This window comes from Cyprinus carpio, chromosome A5, assembly GCF_018340385.1.
Source record: "Cyprinus carpio isolate SPL01 chromosome A5, ASM1834038v1, whole genome shotgun sequence".
Lineage (NCBI taxonomy): Eukaryota > Metazoa > Chordata > Actinopteri > Cypriniformes > Cyprinidae > Cyprinus > Cyprinus carpio.
Genome location: NC_056576.1, coordinates 1,422,501 through 1,445,252, shown reverse-complemented (window position 1 = coordinate 1,445,252; position 22,752 = coordinate 1,422,501). Strand labels below are relative to the sequence as shown.

The 22,752-nt window shown below is 37.6% G+C and overlaps 1 protein-coding gene across 2 annotated transcripts in view; it reads right to left on the bottom strand.

The window, feature by feature from the left end:
- Positions 1–14,421: 14,421 nt before the first annotated feature.
- LOC109059854 (transmembrane protein 132C-like) overlaps positions 14,422–22,752 on the bottom strand; it is a 202,205-nt gene continuing 193,874 nt past the window's right edge. For both annotated transcript variants that reach the window (XM_042751195.1, XM_042751188.1), the window contains exons 8-9: positions 21,222–21,413; positions 14,422–17,749 (exon numbers count right to left, since the gene is read on the bottom strand). In XM_042751195.1, coding sequence (XP_042607129.1) covers positions 16,553–17,749; positions 21,222–21,413 — 1,389 coding nt within the window. In that variant the 3' untranslated portion in view covers positions 14,422–16,552. The remainder of the gene's footprint in view (positions 17,750–21,221; positions 21,414–22,752) is intronic.

Genomic DNA, 22,752 nt, shown 5'->3' with positions numbered 1-22,752 from the left:
AAGCACCAAATCTTCATATTAGAATGATTGATGTTAAAAGGATTATGATACAGTGTAGAAAAGAAAGAAAGAAAGAAAGACAACAGTAGAAAAGTTATATCAATTATATAGTTATTTCACAATATTTCTGTTTTACTGAATTTTTGATTGAATACATCTTTTAAATGTTTTTTTTTTTTCAACCCTATAAACAGAACTACATGACAATATTTAAGACAAAACAAATAAATTGCAAACAGTGAAAATTGATCAACAGACCAAATTTGACCATCAGTACTAGGAGGGCCATGTAAAACAATGTTGCAGGTCAATAGTTTGAAACTTTAATGCACAGGAATTGGAAAAAGGAAACTTTCACTTCCACAAACACCCACATGAAAACTAATGAAGCAGAACGACAAAAACAAGCCCTACTTTCACGAAGGATTCAGCCGTGTCCCTCATTCTATTTCATCTTACCTCTATAGCGTGCCAAGAGCACATGGATACATTTACAGGCACCGTCGTATTTTTAAATTGAATCTCTGACTGTGTTTTCACAGGGAGCTTTCACCGGGATAAAACTCACCACGCAGGTTTTATTCCTCACTTTTATATGGCTTTATCTATCCTGCCTTAATTAGTTTAAGTAAAAAAGCTTTCTGTTGCAAGCTATTATGGAGCAATAAAGAAGCAATTTATGAGTTTATCAATAAGAAACATTTAGATTTCCCTATTGAAGGGGAAAAGCAGAAATGTGAAACAATAGGGAAGAGAACGTAAGAGTCTGACAATAGGCTTCTGCTGAGGTAAGCTGTTCATTCACTTCATTCATCGTAGCTTCTTCAAAATGGGTTCAGAGCTACTAAACGTTCACTTGTCCGTCAGGATATGACTGACATTCAACCTCAGATATTAAAATCACTACATCTGTGAAGACAAGTCAGTGTAGCAGGGGCTGAAGTGAATCTAACCTGCTGCGTGGCTTTGCATTAGAAATCATGTAATAGTGTGGCTGTTTCCCAAACACTCAAAAACAAAAATATAAAAATGCCTCACTTGCATGAGCATTCAGCAAGCCATGGAAAAGTCATTTCCACACTGGGTGCGCAGCCGAGGAGAAACAGGCATGTTAATCTGTTTCAGATCCTTTACAGAACCGCATCTTAGAAAGCAGGAGCGAGAAAGGGAAAACACTACATCTAAGTAATCCGCATTTGAACAAGCTATACATCACACAGATGGGAAAGCGGGGAAGAGGAGAGAGGGAAAAAAAACTGTGGCACGGATGGTGAGCAGAACTAACCGTTAGCTTCCTCTCATCTCTTTGCCATGGGGATACCAAAGTTTTTGCTCTATTTCTGTCGAACAAACTACCCAAGCCAGGAAAAAACAAAGTTTTTGTGCTTATTAAGACTTCATTTGTCTTATTTTATTGGCCCGTTATAATGAGGGGGAAGCGTGTGGGGTGGTTATGTGGTGTCCTGCCCCCAGTGTAGGACACCATCCATCTTTGGACAAAGCAACCAGCTCAGCTGCTCTGAATCTCCACATATGTGTGATTACAATATTTGTGCGATTAATCAAGGCAATGTGACATTCTGTGTTGTAACCCCACGTTGCTGTCGAGAATGTAGTGGTGACCGATTTTTTAAATAATGTTTACGCAGTGGAACAAAGTTCACTATAGATTTTATTGCCTGAACGTGGAGACAGAATTCAGTGTCCTGCATTTCAAATGCCTTATACTATATGTGTGGCAACACTTCTATATTACAAGTGCTAAAATGTCACTGAAGTGCTCGAATTGAAATGGCTCTGAAGCTTTCCTGAATATGGAGAACATGTAAGAGATGTTAAGGAACTAAGGAAAGGTGGTCTAGTTTTATGAAACATAAATTAGTACAGTAGAAAGTACAACTTAACAGATATTCAAGATAACACATTCTTCCTGTTTCTATCAGCTAAAAGCTGATAGAAAAAAAAGCTTCTAAAAGCTTTCCTTTTCAAAATTTGGGAAGTGCCTACGCTATCTCACGACCAATTCGTACGTATTTTACGAGGTGTCTAATTCGTACGAATTTGTACGACCTCACTCGCACGATTTCATACGATTTGCCTAGACCCCCAGTGACGGGTAGGTTTAGGGGCGGGGTTTGGTGTAGGTAATTCGTACAAATTCATACGAATGTGCAACTCGTAAAATACGTACGATTTGGCAAAAATCTTATGAATTTGTACGAGTGTGGTCATACGAATTCGTACGAATTAGCCACCTCGTAAAATATGTACGAATTGCCGTGAGATTGGGCTGGAAGTGCTGATGTTAGATATCTAATGAAAAATATATATGTCTTAACTAGGCTATACGTTTTCTAGTGCTAGGAAATTTGGGAAACATGATACCAGCCAATCAGTTAATTTGATGTTTAATATACAGCTGGACTAGGATGCTTATTAAAGAATTTCCTTTTGAAACAGGAAGTTTGTCACCAACAAATTTGGTAATTTTTTATGAAAGAAAAAGATGTAAACATATATATTACATATACACTACTGTTCAAAAGTCTGAGGTTGTTAACATTTTTAATGTTTTGAAAAAATCTCTTATGCTCACCAAGGCTGCATTTACAGTATATCACTGAAAATACAGTAATAGCTTAAAAAATTGGAATAAAACGTTATTTGAATATATTTTGTGATGACAAAGCTGATTTTTCAGCAGCATTTACTCCAGTTTTGATCCTCCAGAAATCTTTTTTTTCTCATTGTCTATGTTGTTTATAGTAATACTGCTTAATATATTTGTGAAAACTATATGTTTATATATAAGCCTTTATGGTCACTTTTGATCATTTTAAATGCATTCTTGCTGAATAAAAGTATAATTTTTCTTACTGCTCCCAAACTTTTGAACGGTAGTGTAGATCTAGTCTAACATGCCACAAAACATCAGTTTTATTTTCTTTAAAGCAATTTTCACAGGTTTCTATGAATGTACATATCATTAAGAAGCCCCAGACAAGAAGCCCCAGTCTGACAAGGCTGTCTCTTCTATCAAGATCAGCAAGCAGGTAATAACTATATCAAGGCTGCATTACTAGCACACTAATCAAGAGGTGTGTGGACGCATTAGCATGCTAATGGATCAATCACAATGTCTTCTCAAAAAAGCAGAGAGGGAAGAGAGAGGAAGTCTATTACTGGACCTTTGAAATTCACAGAGAGCTAATTGTTACCTCAGAAAATTACAAATAACTCAATCTTTCACTCATCTCTCTTAAAGCTGGGTCTCCTGCTTCCCAAGCTGTGGGTCTATAAATATACAGTGTTCATTAGCAGAAGGACAGAGTAGTGATAAAAGTGTAAGAAGTGTTAAAAATGAAACAGACCAAACACTAATCTGCATTTTAAGATCAAACCAGCATGAAGACTGGAAGAGCATGGTGAAGATTAGGAGTGGAGGTAAGAAGATTAACATCTCGCACAGGTATAAACAATTTCTGTAACCAGGTTATATTTGTTAACATTACTCAACATAAATCAACAATGAAAAATTATTCTAAAGCATTTATTATTCTTAAAGTTTATTTCAACATTTACTACCACATTATTAAAATAAATTGTTTATCTGTTAATTAATGGAATTGAGCTGAGATGTATAACTAACGTTAACAAAGATAAATAAATACTGTAACAAGTGTATTGCTTGATGTTAGTTCATGCTCATAGTACAGAGACAGCAATACACAGACATAAACATATCTCAAATCTCAAACTTCAATACTGTAAAGATGCATTTTTTGTGTGTGTAAAACTTCAACAAAGTGAACATTACTAATAGCATGAAAACCAAATATACAAGCAATCTAATCATATTCATATCACATTAAGAAAGAGAGAATTTGATAGAGAATTTATAGGCTCTTTTGACTTGGTCTAGTAAACAACCACCATGGATTAACCTAGAAACTGCATTAAGTGCTAAAATATAATCAGAGCCAAGTTTTGGGTCAAGGTTTGGCTGGTTTGGCCCAGTTAGCCTCCTGCTGATGGATACAACATCTAGACTGAAAAGCATCTTTCTCTACTGATAGCAATTTAAAAGTTGCTGTGGTCTGATGATTTTTTTTTTTTCAGCAAGCAGCATATCAATATTTAATGTAAAAATATGTAAATATTTCATTATACTACATGAGATGTTTTACCAGTGCCCAAGGGCTCTTAACAGTGTGAAATGGGCTTATATTTTTCCATCTGCTACCTTTGACGTCAACATAATTGAGCTAGTGAAGGGTCTGAGGATGTGCATGTTCTCATGACATCAAAGATGGCAAATTTAAAATGATGTAACTTCTCAGTGTTACAGAACTCTGTGCTCCCCTTAGCAACTGCATAGTGAAGCCCTGACAACCACCCACAACATCCCAGCACCATGTAGGCGAGTCTTGCCCAGGCAAGCACCACTAATATTATCTTTCGAAATATATAAGTAGAAATAAAATCTCATTTTATTGTGTTAAATAAGCAAAGGCAAGCTTAACACACTTCCTAGGATTGGTAAGGCACAAGGTCTCAGTTTGTCCTGCTCCTTGTGAAGAACAAAATGAGATTTTAATAGAGCTCTTTTCTGAGCCATTGTGAGCCTTAAAAAACCATCGGAGGCAAATTCTCTCAGGCCTTACTCAACTGTAGTATTGAATTAGCAACAATGCTCTCCATTTAACGTCACATTAGATCTCTACACACACACACACACACTAGAGCCACTGTCTACATTAGAGAGTGAATAAGCGGGGCTCTGCGCATTCAGCTCACAGGGGAGGTAATGGAGCATGAGGTACGGGGGACAGAGAGAATGAGAGAGCATGAAACACTGCACTTTATGATGTCAGCTAACGGCTCTCTGCTAGAAGAGTACGTGGACCAGAGTCTCAGTTTTTATAATATGTTCTTCATTCGGTTAAACATCATGAGCACAATATGACCCACGTCTCAGGTGAGATATGAACTTGGACAGGGTCATTAGGTAGGCCAGAATACATAACTCTGAGATTCCGATCTACAAACAGTGGGATCAAAATGTTTGAGACTAGTAAAATTTTTTCTATCTGGCTTTTTTTTTTCATTACAAATATATAATATAATATAATATAATATAATATAATATAACAATGTGACACATTGGCTGACTTCCCCCTAATTACCATCATCACCCCGTCAGTTTAAGTTCAAACTCAAACTAACGTTTCCGGTTTGAACAACATGTTTCCTGGAAACGATGTGCAACAGGGTTTGAGATATGTTTTTACATGTTTGGTGGGTGTGTCAAAAGTGTCTGCCCAATCAGCAGCAACATATATATAAACCACCTGGTATTAAAGAGACAGCTCCCACAATGTAATTAACATCAAAATAAATTCACAAGAGCAAGTATATTGATTATTAACATTAAAAGCTAAATAAATGAAATAATAAGAGCACATGTATATATTTGGAAACTTCTTTAATCTGTCTAAATATCATTTAGTTCTTGCAATGTCTTCTGGTCCATATCCTTTCCTTAGGAAGGTGTGCTAGAAACTGATTAATAATGCAACAAAAAATACTATACATATTTATATATTTTGCTATTGGCTATAGTGACACTTTCATAAACTTTTCTATACTCCTCTGATTATATAATGGTAAATATTACAATAACATAGCACAACAACAGTGATCAGCAATAATGATAACCCTAATACAATAAAAATAAAAATGTCATCTAGATCATAACACAGTCTCCGAGGTAAGAAGTGGATTATCCTTTACCTGAAATGCGAGGCAAATGTTGGATCACAATAATTAGGAACCACGGTTTCCACAAATCCCTTCACTCGATTGGGGTGTTCTCTTTTATTCTGGATGGCATTTTGCAGTATTAAACATATTTATATCTATTTCATCAGGCTCCGAAAATTCTTCAAAGCCAATGCGTAACATTGAGAACACCTAAGAATGGCCTTCTCAGCTGCCATAGTTGCAACTCTTGCGTCATCAGAACAGGGTGTTCAACGCACCACTGTTTCCGTTTAAAAACAAACGTTTTGCACTGTTTTGTTGGGGCTGAACACAGTCCAGGTCTGGCGGCATGTGATGAGGCACAACTGAAGTGAATGGAGCCTCATCAACGCAGCTGTTAAATGCTGCCCCAGTCCGGAGTCCTCGTGGGTCCAGGAGGGTAGCTGGAGAGATTCCTGCGCCGCCAGAGACGCGAGCTACCGCACCTGCTGTTCGGAATGGAACCGCACCCGTGATGCAGTCGACGGGCGTGCATAGGCCTTAATCCCCTGAAGTGCCGCGGGGCCAGGGAAGATAAGTCGATGTGACGAAGCCGCTGCCCCTCGCGCCCCAGAACAGAGAGGGGAGCACGTGCGGCCGGCCGGACTCCGCCCTCTACCTGAACCCCTCCTTTCTGAACATTGATTTACACAGAGACTTCTCTATGGAGAGGATGTGAGCTGGGCTGGAGTTGCATGTGCCCTTCTGAGGAGAGCTGGAAATATGGGTTTAGACCATCTCTCTTCCTTATGGATGTTAATAAACTGGACCTGTCTGGATTGAGCTCTTTTTTTATAGATCAACTCTAAGATCATGGACTCTTTTTAAGTTTTCACGGAGTGCAAATGGGACTCAGAGATTATGTCTGAAAAAAGAATAATTACTTTTTAATTTTGAATTAGATTTGGATATTTTTAAATCAGATATAATCAGAAAAGCCATGATGACAGCAAATATTACAAAAATTGGACATAAGACCCATCAGACTGTCACAGAATATGTCGACAGCAGCTGGGTTATTAGGTTATTTTAGCTGTTATTTTAGCTGCCGCTGCTGAACATCACACAGATCTGATACACATCATATTTTCTGACCCACTTCAGGTCTTAAAGTCTCTACTAATGAGCTGACGAGTTGAATTGGGTTTGTTAGGGAGACAGTGCTGGGCTGCTCCAGGACAGTTTTAAAAACCACTGTATTTCAGAGACATGTTCTTAAATGTCACTCTTATATAACAAATACTTGCATGAATGCACAGCTTTAATTACCTTTTTAGTTAACTTCATGACATAACTGACAACATAACTATGACATTGCATGCTCGTATCTTTTGCGCTTTAACTTCATAAAAGATAAGTCTTTTCCGTTTGATGTGGTCGTAAAGTCTATTCTGCGTCTAAATAAACACAATTCAAGAAAGAGAGACAGAAGCAGCAGTTGTGAGTGGGGTGGCCAACCCTAGATCTGCCCCTGCATTAATAGCGTAAAATATTTTTTACGCATTAAACTGAAAAAATGAATCACCTACATTAATATGCTAATTTTGACAGAAGAAAAAAAAAGCTATTTATATACTGTGTGTTAAAACATGGCACCTTAAGAGTCAAAATGGCAGGAGATGTTTGGACTAAGTGCTTCCCCTAAAGGTAGCTGGTGGTCTTTGTACTGATACGATACCAATATTAGGGAGTAAAAAAAGGGCGATATCGATATATCGGCCGTTATTCTTTGTGTATATTATAGTACAGTACCTGTCAAAAGTTTGGACACTTTCCTATTCGTGTGTCTGAACTTTTGACTGGTACTACATATAGAATACAGTATATACATTAACAGAATATATATTACTAGAGAAGTGTGAAGTGTGACATAATACACCTTTGTAAATAAATACAATTTAAATTCACTTCTAGCGCACTTTAACGCCCTTTGAATGTAACGTGTATGTTCCCTTCAAACTGGAATCATGGTGGAATATCATGTGAAGTCCACTTCGCAGGGCACTTATGGTCAAATAAGACAACTCTTGAATGCTGCTGCCTGAACAAGAGACCTTCATACATAGTGAAAGTGTTGGCTGGTGCCACTGTCTCATGAATGCGGCGGCGGATCTCCACCATATTCGAGGGATCCCTTCAGCTCAAGGAGCCCTCTCGAACGGCACCCTCCATGCGTTGGTAACCAACCAGGATCGGCAGATTGGTCGGCACCCGACCGTGAATTTAACTACCCGTAACTCCCGGACCCCTGGGGATATCGATGCAGGGGTGGTCTCATTGGAAATGACATATACTCGACACGTACACTCAATTCGACATTTGAGAGGGTTCCTCGAGCTGAAGGGATCCCCCTAATTTGGTGCGGGTTCACCATGCCATTAGGGAGATATGGCCGTTCAAAGTTTCAATGGTATTCCATACACTTAAGCTTTAAAGCATTTCATCTAGGTCACCAGTAGCAAACAATGGTGCGTGCTCTGCTGGACAAACTACGTAATTACACCATTTACAAGCATTTTATCTGCATTTTTTATTCTGTAAAAAAAAAATGTTTTATAGTGTTTTATCTGTGTTTTTTTTTCTGTTACCGATTTATCTGTGACAGGCTGATATCGGCCAATAAAATCAGCAAAACAATATATTGGTCGGGCTCTAGTACAAACCACCCATTGACAAAAGGTCTGGAGACCTTCAGTGGAGAATTGTAAATTGGATTATAGGTACAAACAGATACAGAGCACACCATGATCCAGAGGTTGGTAGGGGTTGTCCTTTTTGTGAAGATCAGGAAACCATTTTTAATTTGTTTTTTAAAGTGTGAAAGGCCTTGGCTGCTATTTTATAAATTGAAAGAGTGGTGTAAGCCTCTGGGGGAAGTTTTTACACCATTTTTTTTCTTTCATTTATGGACAAAAAATATAGTAGAAGTAGGGAAGCTCATGTTTTAGTTTTTAATTTGGGCAAGCAAAACTGGCTGTATGGCTGTCACTGAAAAATAGTTTGAATGGTGAGGGATCAACTCAGCGGTTCACAATTCCAGTTCTCGCGCCCCCCTGCTCTGCACTTTTTGTATGTCTCTCTTATGGCTTCAGACATTTGTTCTATTCGAACGTAAGTGCCCTGCGAATAGGACATCACAGGATATTCCGCCATGATTTCAGTTCGAAGCGAACGTATATGTTCCATTCAAAGTGTATTGAAGTGTGTGAGACGTGAATTTAAATTATATTTATTTACAGAGGTATATGATGTCACACTTGTCCATGTGTGAAGATGTTGCGCAGCACAAACTCGTGAATGAATGTTCTGAAGTAAGGTAAACTTCAACAGATTTCCCCTGCTCAGGGAGTAGGGAACAATGAACACTGTGTAGGGACCATGTCAATGGGAAAACAGTTCATGCACGGAGTTCACTTCTAACGAGCTAGTTATCTGAATCAGGTGTGTTAACAAAGAGAGACGTGCGAAATATGCAGAGCTGGGGGGCTCGAGGACTGGAATTGAGAACTGCTGGATCAACTAGTGTTGTGTTTTTTTTTTATGTTCTATTTTAAAGGGTTTATTAAAATCTTGTATAAAAATCTAGTTTACTTACTACAAATTGATTAATGACATGGAAATGTTTAAATATAAATGGGGAGTAAATCAATGTATTTGCGATGTGGCTTATGTTGGCTGTTTGCAAATCTATATTTACAGTAAGTGTATGTATGTTTGGAATTTTTTTCCTGCACTCTGTTTTTTTTTGTTTTTGTTTTCTTTTGTTTTCTTTTCTCTTGAAACATCAATGTTTAGTGATTTTTTTGTAAATAAATAGACCTTTAAAAGTCGAGTATCTCTCTATCGTTTGATCAATCGATAATTATTCAAATTCATTGGGCAGCCATTTTTGCGGTAGCGCCCGGGGAGCTGTTAGTGGTTCGGTGCCTTGCTCAAGGGTCAAACCTCAGTCGTAGTATTGAAGGTGTAAGAGAGCACGGCTCATTCACTCCCCCCACCGACAATTCCTGCTGGACCTGAGATTTGAACCTGCAACCTTTTGGTTACAAGTCCGACTCTCTAACCATCTAATGGTTCAATGTAGTCAGAGACATGTGCACCACCTGATAGTATCCTGAACAGACAGAATCAGAATCAGAATTAGGTTTATTCGCCAGGTGTGTGCAAACACACAAGGAATTTGTTATGTTTTTTTTTGAAGGTGCTCCTGGTACATACATACATACATGCATACATAGAGGGGTCTTTGATGATGTTACCTGCCCGTTTCTTTGCTCTGGAGTTGTACAAGTCCTGAAGACTGGGCAGATGCACACCAATGATCCTTTCTGCTGTCCTAACAGTCCGTTGCAGTCTTCTTAAATCTGATTTGCTGGCTGACCCAAACCAGACAGTTATAGAAGAGCACAGAACCGACTCAAAAATAGTCGAGTAAAACTGTCATCTGTGCCTGTGGCAGGTTGAACTTTTTCAGCTGACGAAGTAAGTACAACCTCTGCTGGGCCTTTTTTACAATGGAGTCAATGTGAATGTCCCACTTCAGGTCCTGAGAGATGGTTGTGTCCAGGAACCTGAATGACTCCACTGCAGCCACAGTGCTGTTCATGATGGTCACTGGGGGGAGAACAGTGGGGTTCTCCTGAAGTCCCACGATCATCTCCACTATTTTGAGTGTTCGGCTTCAGGTTTTTTTGTTACGTTGTGGTACAGCCAGCTGCTCAACCTCTTGTCTGTAAGCAGACTCGTCTCCATCCTGAATGAGGCCGATGACTGTGGTGTTGTCTGCAAACTTCAGGAGCTTGACAGAGGGGTCTTTAGAGGTGCAGTCATTTGTCTACAAATTATGAAAAAAGGTCCATGTTCCTCCAAACACATTTTATGGTTCAATAAACAATTCTTGAGGAAGCAAGCAAAAGAGGTGCAGTCATTTGTCTACAACATTTTAATAAATTTTTACATTGGAATGTCAAGGGTGCTTGAAATTGCAGCACTGCAAATGATCAAGCTCATGTTCTGAGAAACAATACTGTTCAAAGCGCACACACACACAAATACATACTGTAAATGAATGGTTATTAACTGCTGAGGTTGCAACTTAAAAATGGGTCATGGGTCTGTTCTATCAGGGTCACATATAGTAGGGAAAAACAATGCAAAATGTTATGATTTTTAGGACATTTTAGTTTACTGTAGTATGATAATGAATTCTGGTACTCTATCGGGTCACTACTTGATGTTCAATATAAAACTGGGCTCCTGAACCACGATCAGTTGAGAACCTTAAATAAACTGCATTTATTTTATAGAGAAAAAGTGATGGTCTCACTGTGTGAAGCATCACTTATAGGCAAAGGTTCTAATGTGGTCATCATCATTTTATTGGAATCAAGTTTGTTTATTTTTGAAAAAGTTTATTACACACACACACACACACACACACACACACACACACACACACAGACACACACACACACACACACACACACACACACACACACACACACACACACACACACACACACACACACATTTGTGATGACTTACAGCGATAAAGCAAAACACTTACACTCTTACAACTTAAAGCACTGCAGTGACAGCACACAGTAATGAATGCAAAAATGAAAACGAAATGTCATCGAAAGACACAGGCCACTTCCCATTGGCTTTTGCCAAACACAGTCATTTTTCTTGTTAATGTAGCATGTCGAATTTGTAATGCGACAGCGTGAAAATGAAAGGTTGCATGTCTCACTTGGTTTGCAATATGTATTTGATACCAGCAGTAAATCAATGCCCTGTGCAGAAACACATGTTAATGGAAGCCACTAAATTGGAATAGAATTTGTTTAGGGAGTGGGAACAAATAAATAAATAAAAAACGTAAGTGGCTGAGAGAGCAAGAAACACTAAGCCATATGTTTTATGTCACTGGAAAATGAGACAATTTAAAAGGAAAAAGAGATGTGTGAGGGGAAGCTAATTTTCCATTTTGAATCACTTAAAAATGTCTTTAAAAGAACAGGATGGTCCAAGCCAAAGTTCTCATGCTTTCTGAGCCACACACACACACACACACACACACTGTTGAGTAACGGCATTACGTAATTTAATTACAAAATAAATGTAACTGTAGTCTGTTACAGTCATTGGGACAAAATGTGTAATTACAGAAAATGTTAATGGTTAAAGTCTGATTTTGTTGTGGCTGTGCTTTAAAATTAAATTATTATCTTAATTCAAGTGATGAAGGATTTTGAAATGTTGTGAGTGTTGTATACTACAGTACTGTAAGGTTAACCCTGTCTGGTTTTAATGTTCGAAAATGATTTAACAGAAATCTTAAATTTAATATTTTTTTAGAAATTGAGAAAAGTAATTAAATGTACCGTAATTAGTTACATTACTTTAAAAAAAATAATTTAAATAGTTACACTACTTATTATATTTTTAACAGGGCAACTTGTAATTTGTAACCTATTGCATTTCCAAAGTAACTTTCCCAACACTGTATCCAAAGTATTTACCCCAATATTTACAAAAAAATTTTTAACAAATTTGAGCAGTTTTTCTAAAAGACTCTGTTATTAAAATATTAAATATAATTAATTTATTGTTATAATTTAATTAATTTAATTTTCTAATTTTCACATTTCATTTATATAATTTTTCTTTTACATTATATTTTATGTATGTTCTATACTAAGGAATGTCAGTGAACTATATTTTTTGTACTTAAAATAATGTAATATTCTGTGAAAGCACCCTTGACTTATGACTAACTGGCATCTATTTGGTAAAACAAAGATAATACAGCCCCTTTGCTTTTCTCTGTGCTTCTGAAACAGCAGCATAATGACAGTTCCATCTTTTCTGAGTGGGGAAAAATGGGTCCATATTTCAAAAAATGACTTTGAAGTCCAAGTGGAAGATAGTGGGGTTCATTATAGAGTATTTTTGTGCCATCTTTTGTTGAAACAGTCCAAATAAAATGTGTACAGTGTTGTACATCTCATCAAAATTTGCTGCACACAAACTTTACCTTTTGTCGATGCTATTACCGAGGCTAATGGTATGTCTGGTGTGCCCCGTCCAAAACTTTAGTCATTGGTGTACATCAAAGCTGCTGTCGTCACGCTGAAATATAAAAGACATCGGAATCATAGACTATACAAACATAAATATATGACGAAATGCACTAAATCCTGACCACATTATCTGCAATTTTAGCTGCTATTCAGCTACAGACATATGTGGCGAATGGTTTCTGTTTCTTTCCCTCACTCCCCCCAAACATTTGTTCTGGTAGTGTGTTAGTTTGATGTGAAGCTATGAAATTCCATGAAAAGGTTGGATTGCTTTACGGCAGCAACAAACACACGTGTACAGCTGTCCACTATAACTGCAACAGTGTTGTATTTACGACGGTAAATTCCACCCACTTAACTGTAGGGGGCTCCAATTCCAAAAATACACAGAAATACATACAGCTGCTTTAACACTAACCTGGAGTTAAATTTTGCTACTTGGTATTTTGGAGGTGGAAAATTCTAAAATCTGGTGCAGTTTCTCTCTTGAAAAATGATATGACAAAAATAGTTAGCTGGTTCACAAGTCGCTAGCTAACAACAGAAAAGTTAATGGGTATCTGGAGATACACTGAAACTAAAGGGAAACAAAAGAAACAAAAAATCAACGTCAGAAGGCAAGAACTTTAATGACAAAGCATGTACACAATGAGGGTATTACTGAACAAATACCAACAAAAGGGCATTAAAGGATGTTGGTACTTCTCTAAAATGAGAAACGTAGAACGTTGCAGGTGTGTTACGTTATTCTTTCTGCTCTTAGATCTGTTTGTTTGTACAAAATCATGACGTCTTCAGGTGCTAAAACGTATTTATATGAAAATATAGATTTGTATACATGGACATGAAGCAGTTTATCAGACGAATATGTTTATGTGAAAATATGGAATCATATAGCAGGATACGACATGGTTTATGAGAAAATGCACAGAATGGGCATTTAGGAATAGATCATCTAAAAAACACATCAGAATACACTAAGCGAATGACTATAGTATAAAGATGAGTTCGTATTCTCCATCTTGAGTCATCAGACATTGTGACACTGCATCTAAGGCCTCGTGTGGATGGTGAACGAAGAGCATTATTGTTACAATCCAGTATATTATTTTGGTTGAAGAGGTGTCAGCGATGGCCTTGGCTCACCATCTCTCTCACACATTCTACATTATGGTTTCTCCATAATTTACAGTCGCAACCGGCAATAAACTGGATAGTGCTTAAACCACGAAACTTAAAACTGAGAAGAAGAAAAAAACTGTTGTTCTGCTGTACCGAGAGTCAAGGCCAGAACTAAATGAAACTTCATACAGTAAAAGTCAAGCCAATCTTTAAGGAAACCTGGAAAGGAAAACTGATGTTGTCCCAATGACTGTCAAAATCTTTAACCATTTCAGTTTCAGTGTATCTTTCAGTGTAAGCATTTCAGTCAAATTAATGGATTCATATATCACATATGACAAATCAGCAATTTCATTAGGGGAGAGCAGGTTTAAATGTAACAATACATTCACAATAATAATAATGATAAGAATAATAATGGATAGTTTTATTAATAGACACATACAAAAGTTAAAAGGTAAAATATTAAAGTTACATATTAAAGTTAAAAGTCTGTTCTCGCATTTCATATAACTGATGACGAAATAGCTGACAAAACATATTAACATCCGTTAAAAATTTAATAGAAAAATTAATTAATAGTTTTTTTAAAGAAATTAAATATTAATCATAAATATTTTTAATAAATTAAACAGTATTTTTTTAACCTCAAATTAACTGAGATACTACATGGAAAATTTGTACTTTAAAAATATATATCTTTTAGAAAGGCAAAAATGTAATTGGAAAATTTAAATTAAAAAAAAACATATTCCCTTATACATCTATATACTATAAATAAATCTGTTCTCCACTACTTCTAATGTAGCTTTAAATAAATCAAACACCTACAGAAATAATATATCAAAGGAAAAGACTGAACTTTGTCTAAATGGGGAATCTGATGTCCTGACAGAACCCATGACATGTCATATTAAAGCCTATCATTTTTATTCCTCCAGAGGGAAATCAGACTTGAACATAGAATATGAAACAATCAAAATGGCCTCAAGACTCTTCTGTGTTGATTGTGACAATGTAGGCAACAGCCTTCTTGCAGTGTCCACAAGAAATGTTTAATCATTTTATTTACATCCTATCTCATATTACACATACAAATAAATATTGCATTCTTACGATCTACATTTCAATTCTACCACTGTTCATCTGTGAGCATATTTTCACCTGAGCTTTCAAAGAGAAGGTGTCCACATCTGTCCTTCCCTACAACTCTTCAGTAATATAAACAACAAGGATTCAAAGAACCGGTTCAACGCTGGGGTTAGTGAGGCAGAAATATAAAGTTGCTTTAAAACCTATAGGACATGTAAAAACTATGGGCAGGTGCTCCAGCCATGTAAAAAGGGGGTAAACGATGTACATTTCGCCTCAATAAAAAGAGAAACATTCATACATTTATCGTACTGGAGAGTAACAGACCATATCTACTCTTGTATATTTTTCTATCACAGCAATCATATGGTTTTATAACAAACACAACTCATTTTTGTGGGCTTGTATTTCTACAAGGTCCGTCCCGTGTTTCTTCATCGCATCTTCAAACTGTCAAGTTGTATGTCTGGATTAGTTGCTGTATGAACAGTCAGATTGGCCAGTCTCAGATTAGCTGAGGGCCGCTATATGCACTTTCTGTATTATTTTTATTGTGCAAATGAACAACCCCCCAAAGGGACTCAAAAGAAGTCCTCAGTCTTTTTTTTTCACATTCACTTGATCAAATGAACAGTGCATGAGTCTTTGTATTCTCATGTTGCTTTTCATCACTGATGTTTTTCTCCCAGAGGAGAGATGGAGAGGGAGGACTATTGTGTTTTGGTGTTTTTCGACTCCTTGAACTATGTGTGTGCAGATACAGCTGGTACAGATTCCAGCCAGGGGAAATCCCACATGTCCTTGCACCCCAGCTCTCTTGGAATTCACACAGGAGGGACAAAGTACAAAATGATTGGTTAAAAAATAACACCTTGATCTGCAGGTTTTGGTCTAGTTACAAACTAATCTGGAAAAAAACTGGGATTATCTCAAAAAATAAAATATGTTGTATCTGTCTATAATTCTGACTTGTTTGATTTGAATCGAAATTTATGTAAAACACTGAGATACATTAGCGATAACAACTCCTGTTTATTGATTTCCATGGACTGTGATTTTCTGTACAGCTGTCAAGTTTGTTTCCTTTTCTTTCTTTTTCTCACTGGTCTTGTTTGGGCTTGTTTATTCGGGGTGTTGGTAACTGGCATTCTGTCCCTGTGCTAGCCAATTGGCAGCTGCTCACCCTGCGCCACCTGGACCGCTCGGCGGAGACAGTCTGAACGTGCCAGTCTCTCTTCACCTGTTTGCCCTTTTTGTGAATTTCCTACTTAACTCAAAACTCCCAAATGACTGTATTCCTCTCTAATCCCTACTTGCATCCACTTTCGATTCTTTTAACAGTTCCTCCCTCCTTCTCTCCCTGCATTCCCCCAACAGTGCAAAGGCATTTCTGGTGAGTTTTTTTGTGTCCGCCCTCTTGCTTTCCCTTCCTTTTGTTCTCTTCCCAGCTCCTACAGATTGTCTTGCAGTCTCTCCATGTAACTTCTGAGCTCAGCCGACTGTCCCATGTCCATGTCTTGACAGACCCACTTGATGTCATCTTCATTCCCGATAAGGATGGAGTTGGTGTATGGCCCACCTTCGTCTGGTAGTACAGTGGCGAAGGAAGTAAACTTGACCCTTTTGCGCTTGGCAGCGCTGGGAGAGTTGTTAAGGGGTTCGACTTTTCCACTGGGGTCATTTCCCAAACAGGACCGTGGATTGGAGTGCACATTGGGGATGCCACGTCCGTGTGATGACCCGCTTTTCTGAACACCGCTCCCGTTGAGGAGGAACTTGCTCTCCTCACACCCCTCATTGCGATCTATCGCAGTCGTGCACTCATCGTTGTGTGCCAGTGGCCCGTGGTCGCCGTGATGATCCATCAGGTCCGCTTCATTACCGAGCCACACCCAGTCGTGGGCATGGTTCATGTTGCCCTGCTCCAGAACAGGAAGCTGTTTGTGGCGGTAGCGGAAGGCAAAACTGACACAGTTGATGAGGAAGACGAGGATAGCAAGGCAAAAGACTCCAAGCAGGGCATACATGCCAATTTCCAGGTCTGACAGACCTCTTGGAGCCTGAGTCAAGTTGCTCTCTGCTCCGCCAGGTAGGTCCACCTGCACTGGGAAACTGGTATAGTCCACAGGGTTGTTGTTTTGTCCCCCACCCTGTTTGTTTCCCCCGGAACGACTAGTTAGCAGAGTCTTTGCAGTTGTGCTGACTTTCTTTAGGACTGACTCTTCTCGTTCTGCTGCGTTGTTTGTGTATTTCCAGCTATCCCCTCCACTTGTTTTATCTGGCTCTAGAACCTTATGCCTCTGTTCATTTGTGCTGTTGTCTAGACTATTCTCATCATGAGTTCCACTCCTCTGCTCCAGGTCGTTCTGTCCGAACTTCACTTGTACATTTCCTATCCCCATGGCCAAAATGCTCTTCCTCTTGGATTTCTGGCAGGTTTCTGAGATCATCATCTCCACACGCAGTAGTGCTCCCTGGCCCTCGCCTTCCGCCACTATAATGGGCCAGCGCTGGGAATGTTCCTGATAGGAGGAGACCACATTGTCATCCAGTGAGGTGATGGTTAGAGTAAAATCTTTAGGGTCATAGATATCAAGAGGGGTCACAGAGCCATCACTGTACTGAATCCATGCACTGATAATGGCTTCCTGTAATATAAGAACAGATGCATTATTTAAAGGACAAGTTCACCCGTAGTGATAAGTCATCGTTTACTCACTTCAGTGTTGTTTTAAATTCTTATGACTTTTTGTTGAACAAAAAAAGGAGAAACTGATGGAGAATTGTACTGCTCGCTCTTTATTGAATGAATCATTCTTTTGAGTCACATGTTTTCACTGATTTGGTTGATCCATTTCACAAAACCACTTTGAATGAACGATTCAGTCACAGGATTACAGGAGGTGAGGAGAAGAAAATCAGTGACTTCAGCAAATCTGTATGTAGTGCATGAGTCATATGAACCCCTTTTATGATGAGTTGTGCATCCTTTTTGAAGCCTCAGTATCCATTCATTGTAATTACATAGAAAAGCCTGAGTTCCCTCCTGTTAACTTCTGCACAGTCAGTCAGTGAGCTAAATTTGAGAACCAAATCAGTATGATTTGCAAAAAAATAATTCAGACTGTTTTTGAACTGAAACCAAAGCATTTAAAAGATATGACTCAAAAAATGATTAGTTCGAGAAAGAATGGCTAGTACAATTCTGCACATATTTCTCCTTTTGTGTTATGGGTTGAATGAGAAAAGGGTGAATAAATGGCAACCAAATTTTCATTTTTGGTATCCCTTTTAACAACAAAACCAAATTAGTTTGAAATATTCTCATTTATATAGCTACTGGCATCATTGTCCTTGGAGAGTGAAGGCTTTTATACTATACAGCACTGCATTGTGGCATTGTGAGAATGAGAGTTTCTGCTCTGAAAACACATTTTACGTTCCTGAACATGTGAATCAAAGCACAAACTGCCTGTGACTGGAACTGCAATGATGTCTAATAGGAAGGCTGTCAAGGTCAAGGTTATTTCTCTTAATAAATTCCAAATTTCCCATGATAAATGCAGGAGCACTACAAGTTAAGATTTACCTTAAAAAACTCAGTAATTTATACTTAAAAAAAAAAAAAAAAAAAAAAAGGAAGAGGCATGCTGAAAACAATAAACTTATAATATAATAATATAACAATAAATAAACAATAAAAGTCTGGCAGTAAAAAAAAAAAAATAAAAATACATTAATAGTTCAGAATGCTACTTTTTTGGTACAGACTCAAATTCAAGGTGGCAGTGTCATTACTTTGACTGCTAAAACAAGGAATTCTTTCATTTCAGTCATCATAAAACTACAGGAAAGAATAAGCCGGTATTAAGGGACTTTATTCATGCTTGCAGAACACTCAAACCTGGTATGCTTTAAATGCATGGGAAAGAAAAGCATGTATGTTTTTTCTAAATTTCCACAGAAGAAAGTTATACAGTTTGGAATGACATTAAAAAAAAGTGTGTGAACCACAACATCACTTTCATGTTTGAGTGAACTGTCCCTTTAAGACTAGTGTCAAGTTTTCAAGAAGCTCACAAAAATATCTGTAGCAGCACTTGAAAAATGTGCAAATAAATTTGAGCTTATCTGAACATGTAGTCGTATATTATTTAAGAAATACTAAATACTATGGTTGGGAAGAGAGAGGTAATTATATGATGTGGATTATAATTATATGGTTTTATATAATCACAAATGCTCAAGAGAGTGAAAACGCAAACTGCAAACTACGCTAGTGTTTAAACAGTGTACAAGAACAGCCTCCAGATATGTGGCCACCTTGATTTTGGCAGCTTATACAAATGAGACAAAAAGCATTTTTCTTAATATCCGTAACTGCCAACAACTCTAAATGAGACTCTTGCAGTGTTTTCCCACCCACTCTCATTCACTCATAGTTAACCTTGGGCCCTGTGCGTGGGAAAACTCTGACAGAAGCCAGGGAAAGCATTCTGATTTTTAGCAGAGCCGCTATTTTAGATACTTTAATCAGATGATTCCAACCAGCACTGTAGGGGAAGTAGGATATTAGAGCTGTTCACTTCTCAGTTATAATAACGCCTGACAAAAGGAACACAGGTGCCTCTAGTGAGGGGCTATGGGTTAATAGAGCAAACAGAGGCCAGAACATTTTGCAGAATGTGTTTGCATACTGGATTATTTCCACAATAGTATCTGTACTGTTGGCAGGGGAGGCTGTGGACGGTTGACAGGTGTGCTTGACAAAGCCTGGTTTAAAATGATACATGGTCAGGTTAGTATGTGAAAGATTGTTCCTTTACCAGACTTTTTAAAATATTTTAGTTTTTACATTTTGTCTCTAATCTCTCTCAATCTCTCCTTAGCCACAAAAAAAGTAAAACCTCTTAACCAGGTAGCGTGAATGGAAATGGAAATAGCTGCAATTCTAGTTTGTACTCCCAGCCTCATGTTCTAGTTCTGCAGTGTTCCAGTAAGTCTCCATAAAGTTAAATTCTTGTGCTTGAACATTAAAGCTAATTATAATTTTAAACTTTTTAAATTATAGATTTTTTTATTATATTAATTATAAATTTGTAACTTGAATGTGTGCAGGGTTCTGGTGACAGGCAGACTGTTTAATCACGTGATTATGAAATCAAATAAATTGTTCTGCAATTATGAAACCAGTTCACATAGTTCGTCAGTGAACTACAGCTCTGTGTAGTTAATGCTGCTCCATCTGAAAGCATGTGAAAACACCATTTACATTTAGCTGATGCTTTTATCCAAAGCAACTTACAGTGCATTCAGGTTATACATTTTTATTCTTATTTTTTTACCAGTATGTGTGTTCCCTGGGAATTGAACCCACAACCTTTTGCACTGCTAACACAATGCTCTCCCACTGAGCCACAGGAACACAACATTTAATAACGTTTTTATTCCAAACTCACTTAATAACTTCAGTTGAGTGTTTGAAGTAAATCCTTCTGTGAGATGATGTGACTTCTTACACAGAATAAGGCACAAAATATTTCATAGTATTCTAAGCAGTGATAAAGGCTATATGTCGATTGTCATTGCAATATTATATACTTTATTATAATAATAAACATTATAATAGTAAGACAAACTCAAATTAACCATATTTTGTCATGGTCTTGTGTTTATTAGTCACATTGAATCAATGAAAGCATTAAATCTTCTGTTTATTCAGCAACCACTATATATTTGGAGTTTCAGCGTCGAGAGCGCCCTCTGGCTTTCGGATGGCGATTTACTGCTGATCATAGAACCTTGCTTCCCTGAAAGATATGCATGAAAATCACAGCCTCTGCCTAATCGCGATTTATCATCTTTATGATTTAATTTCGATTAATCGTGCAGCCCTACAGCATTGTCAGCTTTTATTTCTGAAATGTTCAAGCAAATTCACAATAGCCTAAACCTCTAGTTCCAGAACAGTCGGAGCCAGTTTACAGCAGCTACAATTTCTACAGTAACCTCAACTTCTAGTTTTAGAATGTTATGTAGCATAGATAATTTTTTCCATAATACATAGTAGTTTATGGTAGTAAATTAAGTATTCTGTTGGTCATTTCTCATGTCTCTCACCTGTTTGGGTGTGTGCAACAGGTCCTGAGCAGTGGTTGTGATGTAGAAGGCTCTATTGTTGGTGGAACTGGGCTGCAGTGAGAGACTCAAAGAGCCCACCAGCTGAACTCCCAGATCAGTGATGGTCACTTTATCATCCACCACTGTGATGGCCTTCTCAGCCAGAATGGAGTCAGAAAGAGGGGATATCACCTGGGAAATACAAAACCCAATTCTCACATTGTTCAAATAAATGCATATGTCATCTATCTATCTTTCTATCTATCTATCTGTCTATCTATGTGTGTGTATGTATGTATGCATATATTTTTTTTTTTCTTTTTATCTATCTGTCTATCTATCTGTCTATCTATCTATCTATCTATCTATCTATCTATCTATCTATCTATCTATCTATCTATCTATCCAGAGCCGGATTTACTCGTAGGCATTCTAGGCACGTGCCTATGTGCTATCTAGAACAGTAAAAGAACCAAAACACCAGAAGACATTGAGCAAATAAATATAACAAACAATAGGGTAAAAAATGTCAAACTATTTCCAGGTTTTCCACCTTTTTTATGTACGGAAATCACGCTTTCCTTTGCTCATTCTCTCTCACAGATGCAGACACGGACTCGCATGCGACGACGTGAACAGAAACGTGTCATCTGCGCTGCCCTACGAATTTATCAGTAAAAAGCTACAAAATGACGTTTTGGAATCTGCGACAGAAGGTTTATCTTGAAATAAATCATCTGAACAATATCTTTAGGTGTGGTTGTGACACCAGGCCGTTAAAATTATTAGAGAAATAATGCACTCCCGAAGTGGTAATGTGCCCATGACGCTAGAGCCTATTAATGGAACGGTCTTTCTCCATTCTCAAACAAATTAAAAAATTTGATTTGTATTGACTGAATGCAAGTGCTTATTGTGATAGAAAACACTGTAACCATTTCCACTGATTATGAAATATTTTGTTTGCTGGGGTGGTAATATTATATAGGCCTATTAATAAGAAAGGGGGCACAAAAATGGTTTTGCCTATGTCACGATAAGAGGTAAATCCAGCCCTCTATATCTATCTATCTATCTATCTATCTATCTATCTATCTATCTATCTATCTATCTATCTATCTATCTATCTATCTATCTATCTATCTATCTATCTGTTTTTGCATGAAATTTACTCAAGGCATTTTAAATAATTCATATAAAAGTTTCCATTATATAATATATCTCATCCTAATAAAAGGCGAGGAGATACAAACTGACACTTTGCAATTGCTTTACTATGACAGACAGGCAGTATGACAGGTGTACAAAGAGCTCCCAGAATCAACGTGTCATCGTAGAGCACCATATTATGTTACCGTGGACACAAACTGTTGAGTGACACTATGAGGATTCCCAAGCTAAGGGGAGGAAAGGAAGAAAAAAACTAAAATGGCAGGAAATAAAAAGGGATGGCAGAAGCTTAAACGACAGGGAGAGAAACAACATGAAAACAAACTCAAAACCAAATGCAAGGTCTTATTTAACCAGCACA